At 42.5% G+C, this 5,406-nt stretch overlaps 1 protein-coding gene across 1 annotated transcript in view; it reads right to left on the bottom strand.

Annotated features, from left to right (window-relative positions):
- Positions 1 to 3,648, bottom strand: part of nufip1 (nuclear FMR1 interacting protein 1) — a 6,836-nt gene extending 3,188 nt beyond the window's left edge. The window contains exons 1-8 of the mRNA XM_042759006.1: positions 3,264 to 3,648; positions 2,956 to 3,032; positions 2,737 to 2,838; positions 2,576 to 2,638; positions 2,249 to 2,325; positions 1,960 to 2,052; positions 992 to 1,131; positions 761 to 901 (exon numbers count right to left, since the gene is read on the bottom strand). Coding sequence (XP_042614940.1) covers positions 761 to 901; positions 992 to 1,131; positions 1,960 to 2,052; positions 2,249 to 2,325; positions 2,576 to 2,638; positions 2,737 to 2,838; positions 2,956 to 3,032; positions 3,264 to 3,441 — 871 coding nt within the window. The 5' untranslated portion in view covers positions 3,442 to 3,648. The remainder of the gene's footprint in view (positions 1 to 760; positions 902 to 991; positions 1,132 to 1,959; positions 2,053 to 2,248; positions 2,326 to 2,575; positions 2,639 to 2,736; positions 2,839 to 2,955; positions 3,033 to 3,263) is intronic.
- Positions 3,649 to 5,406: the final 1,758 nt, after the last annotated feature.

Below are 5,406 nucleotides of genomic sequence, written 5' to 3'. Positions count from 1 at the left end.
TTTTTATTTATTTTTGGCCAAACTATTCTTTTAAAACTGAATAATGCATTTTACACCATATTAACATCAGACAATAAGACTATATTTATGGAAAACTCAAGAGTAATAAGATTTAAAATAGTCTGAATAACAATAATAATTCAATGAATCTATCTTTTATCATTTTTTTTTACAAACAAAATAAAAATAGATAAAAAGAACAATTATAAACAATCTTTCAATTTGATAAAAATGTAAATATTTTCTTTGTACAATGCATTAAAACACACTGATATATCACACGATGCTGTATTTGTATCTGGATATTTATATTTAAAGTAATTGTTCTTTATTTGAAAGTGAAGTGAAAGTGAAAGTGACGTGACATTCAGCCAAGTATGGTGACCCATACTCAGAATTCGTGCTCTGCATTTAACCCATCCAAAGTGCACACACACAGAGCAGTGAACACACACACACACTGTGAACACACACCCGGAGCAGTGGGCAGCCATTTTTTTTTTTTTTATGCTGCGGCGCCCGGGGAGCAGTTGGGGGTTCGATGCCTTGCTCAAGGGCACCTAAGTCGTGGTATTGAAGGTGGAGAGAGAACTGTACATGCACTCCCCCCACCCACAATTCCTGCCGGCCCGAGACTCGAACTCACAACCCTTCGATTGGGAGTCCGACTCTCTAACCATTAGGCCACGACTTCCCACACTCTGATAACTAGAATAGTGTCGACACCGAGCCCTGAACATCATCAGGACCAAACTCATACCGTCTGTGTCTGCTTCGCTCTCGCTGGAGGTCATATCATCCCCGTAGCTGGACATCAGTGACCCGAGGGCAGAGGTCACGCTCTTGGGGGCGACAGTGAGTCCAGTCTGCGTCTCCTGAACAGACTCGTCCTTATCAGACTCTGAAAGAACACAAACAAAGTCTGTTTGACCGAACGAAACACAGTTCTGCATCATATCATCAGCAGCAGCAGCAGCGAGAGGAGACGGACCGGGGTCACTGCAGACGAGAGCCGCGAGAGGGTCACTGTCCTGGTGCGGCCGCTTCAGATCCGTCTCAGAGCTCGTGTGACGGGACGCTTCACATCTCCAGCGGTCAGATCCTCGTCCCCTACCGCCGCTCCTGATACGACTGCACACAGACCACAAACTCACTCAGACATCACGCAGTGAAAGAAATAATACACCAATGTGCTGGAAATATCCTCATCCTCAGTTCATCTGAGATCAGGATGAGTGTGTTTCTTCATCAGGTTTGTAGAAATGTAGCACTGCATCAGTGTCTCAGCAATGGATGCTCTGCAGTGAATGGGTGCCCACAATAATGAGAGTCCAAACAGCTGATAAAAACATCACAATAATCCACAAGTAACCCACAGCACTCCAGTCCATCAGTTAACATCTGGAGAAGACAAAAGATGAAACACATCCAGCATTAAGATGTTTTTAACTGAAATACATAGAGTCTATAATCCATAATAACACTTCCTCCAGTGAAAAAGTGTTCTGGTGTGAATCAGGAGAGAAATCTGCACAGATCAAGCAGTGTTTAAACAGCTCTAAACAAATGTGTGTCTGGATTCTGATGTGAGAGACAACAGCAGATGCACTTTTTCACTGGAGGAAGTGTTATTATGGATTATAGACTCTATGTATTTGAGTTAAAAACGTCTTAATTCTGGATTTGTTTCAGTTTTTGTCTTCTCCAGATGTTAACTGATGGACTGGAGTGCTGTGGATTACTTGTGGATTATTGTGATGTTTTTATCAGCTGTTTGGACTCTCATTCTGACGGCACCCATTCACTGCAGAGCATCCATTGCTGAGACACTGATGCAGTGCTACATTTCTACAAACCTGATGAAGATACAAACTCATCCTGATCTCAGATGAACTGAGGATGAGCACAGTTTCAGTTCTGGGTGATAATCTGAGGCTGTGCAGTAGATCAGAGACGCACCTGAACTGAGCCGTCTCCAGCACGTCTCCTCGCTGCTCCTTCACCTCCATCAGCTTCAGCTTCTTCTCTACGTTTCTCAGCGTTGGGTAGTTTCTACACAAATGAAGGAATTTAATAACCACACTGTGGTCTTCGGTTTACAGCTGAAAGTGAATTCTGCAGCATTAACCCGTTTCAATCTGTATTGTAGAAAGCGCTATAGAAATACATGCCACTTGACTTATGTTCCATGAAAACATTTTTGGTTAACTTGAATCTTTTTGCACATTTGAGTAAAGGTCTGTCTGACCTGCGTCTCTCTGCTCTCCATCTGGCGATGTCCTCTGCGGTGTCCAGTTTGATCCTCTTGGCTCCTGGAGCGTGATTCTGCAGGACACACTCAACTTTAAACACTTAAGACACGTTCACATCAACTATAATGATATATAACTACATCAGTGTCCAAACCAGTGGAGGACAATCTTCTGTTTATCATAAATAAACACTGCAGATTAGTGCTCTTTAAAGCCAGGTGGATTCTGATTGGCTGTCAATGTTTTTGGCATCATTTAAATCTCTCTGAATGTGATTGCGGTGATTGTTCCTCGGTGTCTTCTCTCGTGAAGGGCACACTCACGTTTCTCCAGTGGATCTTCACCAGCTTCTCGTGCGCACTGAAGAGACAGTCCTCGACAGAGCACTGCGGACACAGAATGAGCAGAAGCGCAGGAATGAGACGCGGTACGTCACACACGTATGAAGACAGCGGCGTGATCATGTGAACGAGCGGCGCTTCACCTTCACGTGCTGTGAGATGTGTTCATCGTACTTGTCTCCAGTTTTGAAGCCTCGGTCACACGTGTCACAGAAATGACTGAACTCCGGCTCTCTCTGCTGCTTCTGCTCAGACACACACACACACACACACACACACACACACACACACACATGAAACCTCTCTTCACATCACGCTCGACCGCAGATCAACACTCACAGGAGAGCGGTGTGTGGAGTTACCTTTCTACCCCAGTGATGCTGCGCTGAGCCCCGCCAGCCCTGAGGAGGAGGCGGAGGATAGCGATGATGAAGAGCACCTGACAGAGAACACATGAGCTCAAAACACTGATTTCACACGAACTACTGTATCAGCAGTGAACTACACACGAGCATACTAACTGAACAGTTAACTGTGTACATGACACCCTGTGGGACCGTGATCAAGCTTATAACCCGCGGCACCCGTCCAGATACACATGACAGTGCCATGTGCTGAAGGCACCTTACCGAACACCGGGGTATTACTCTGACACACCGAGCTCGTGTACCTGCGTACTGCTGCGGCTGCTGGGGTCCGGTCTGTGCCGGTTGAGTCCAGCTCCAGTCTCGGGACGCCTCGAACCTGCGGCTGCTCTGCAGTGTGGAGCCGCTCCAGTGACGCGCCGCCGGAGGCTCCGCTGCTGCGCTGAAGTTCGGCGGCGGATACCGCTCGTGCTCCCCCGTCATGACCGACACAGCGCCGCTCGAGTTTCAGTCCGGTTCCGATATGATTCTTCTTCTCTTCTTCTTCTTTCCACGTGGTTCCGATCAGCGTTCTTACAGTCACATAAACACAAACATGTGCTGCAGAAACATGCTGCGCTACACACGTGCGTGCGCGTTCACTTTACGTCACTTCCGCCCTGCGCTGAACGCGCTGACGCTAGATGACGCTGTACGTCACTCGCCGCATCGAGGAACAACAGAGCAAAACGTCCAAAAACGAGTGTTATTTTAAAATTATTGATACTTTTGAATTATATTTTTCTGCCTTCATGTTAATTTAAGTTAAAGTTTTAGTCATGTTGTTGTATGTTTTCTAATTTTTAGTGTGTGTGTATGTGTGTGTGAAATTTTTTTTTTTTTTTGTTTTTTTTTGTATTTTGTGTTGTTTTAAGTTATAATGTTTTATTGGAAACTAGCTGAAATAAAAAGATATTTGATTTAATTTCAGTTAATGTTTATTTTTTTTTTCTAGTGATAAACATTTTTATAGTTTTAGTTAACTATAATAACCTTGTAATTTAAAAACACATTAAAATGTACTGCAAGAACTGTTAAATTTGAACTTTATATTAAATGTTTTTTAAACTTTATTTAGCCGGGATAAGACCAAAGATCAAAAGTCAGAACTTTTTATTAAAACAAAGAACATGAAATGATTGAAAACATAACTTACACACAACCATACAAATGAAGCTTTTTCAAGTTTTAATAATCAAGTTAAGCACAAATAATGAGAACGAACATCTGGAGAAGACAAAAGATGAAACACATCCAGCATTAAGATGTTTTTAACTCAAATACATTGAGTCTATAATCCATAATAACACTTCCTCCAGTGAAAAAGTGTTCTGGTGTGAAATCAGGAGAGAAATCTGCACAGATCAAGCAGCGTTTAAAACAGCTCTAAACAAATATGCGGTTGGATTTTGATGTTAGCGACAACAGCAGATGCACTTTTTCACTGGAGGGAGTGTTATTATGGATTACAGACTCTATGTATTTGAGTTAAAAACGTCTTAATGCTGGATGTGTTTCATCTTTTGTCTTCTCCAGATGTTCACTGATGGACTGGAGTGCTGTGGATTACTTGTGGATTATTGTGATGTTTTTATCAGCTGTTTGGACTCTCATTCTGACGGCACCCATTCACTGCAGAGCATCCATTGCTGAGACACTGATGCAGTGCTACATTTCTACAAACCTGATGAAGAAACAAACTTATCCTGATCTTTTATTTTTGGGTGAACTATTCCTTTTCTACAAAAACACATCTCTGTGGAGAAACTAAACGGTGTGATTAATGATTCAAATATAAATGTCCAACTTAGATTATTTGTACAGAGCACGGGTAAGTTATCATGAACTAACAATGAAAACTAAAGCATTTATTAATCTGTTAATCTATCAGTTAATATTGATTAACGGACATGAGCTGACATGAACAGTTTTAACATAGATGAACAAAATACTGTAACAAATGTATAACTCATTGTTAGTTAAAGCGGTAACTAAAGTTAACTAATGGGACTCTACTGTAAAGTGCTTACAGTGAAACACTGGTTTCTTTCCTCTTGTATTAATTATTTTCTATTCTCTTGATTGTCTTCAGAACAGCACTGATGCAACAGCTTCATAACTGAGATGATTACTGTATTTCCTCACGGCTGGAGGCTTACACATCAATCACTGACAGATTTCTGATGATTCACTGCTCACTTCATCTCATGGAGGTGACCGGGATCGGCCATTATAAGGATCCTCTCTCTCACACACACACACACACACACTCACTCACTCACAAAACACCACACACACACACACACACACACACACACACACTCACTCACTCACTCACTCACTCACACACACACACACGTCGAAGTTTATCTGACGGAGAAGGCCGTGGTTCCTCAAAGTGTCTTCTGA

Source organism: Cyprinus carpio, chromosome A6 (genome assembly GCF_018340385.1).
Source record: "Cyprinus carpio isolate SPL01 chromosome A6, ASM1834038v1, whole genome shotgun sequence".
NCBI classification, from domain to species: Eukaryota; Metazoa; Chordata; class Actinopteri; order Cypriniformes; family Cyprinidae; genus Cyprinus; species Cyprinus carpio.
Note: the sequence above shows the minus strand (reverse complement) of the source record. Positions and strands in the feature narration are given on the sequence as shown.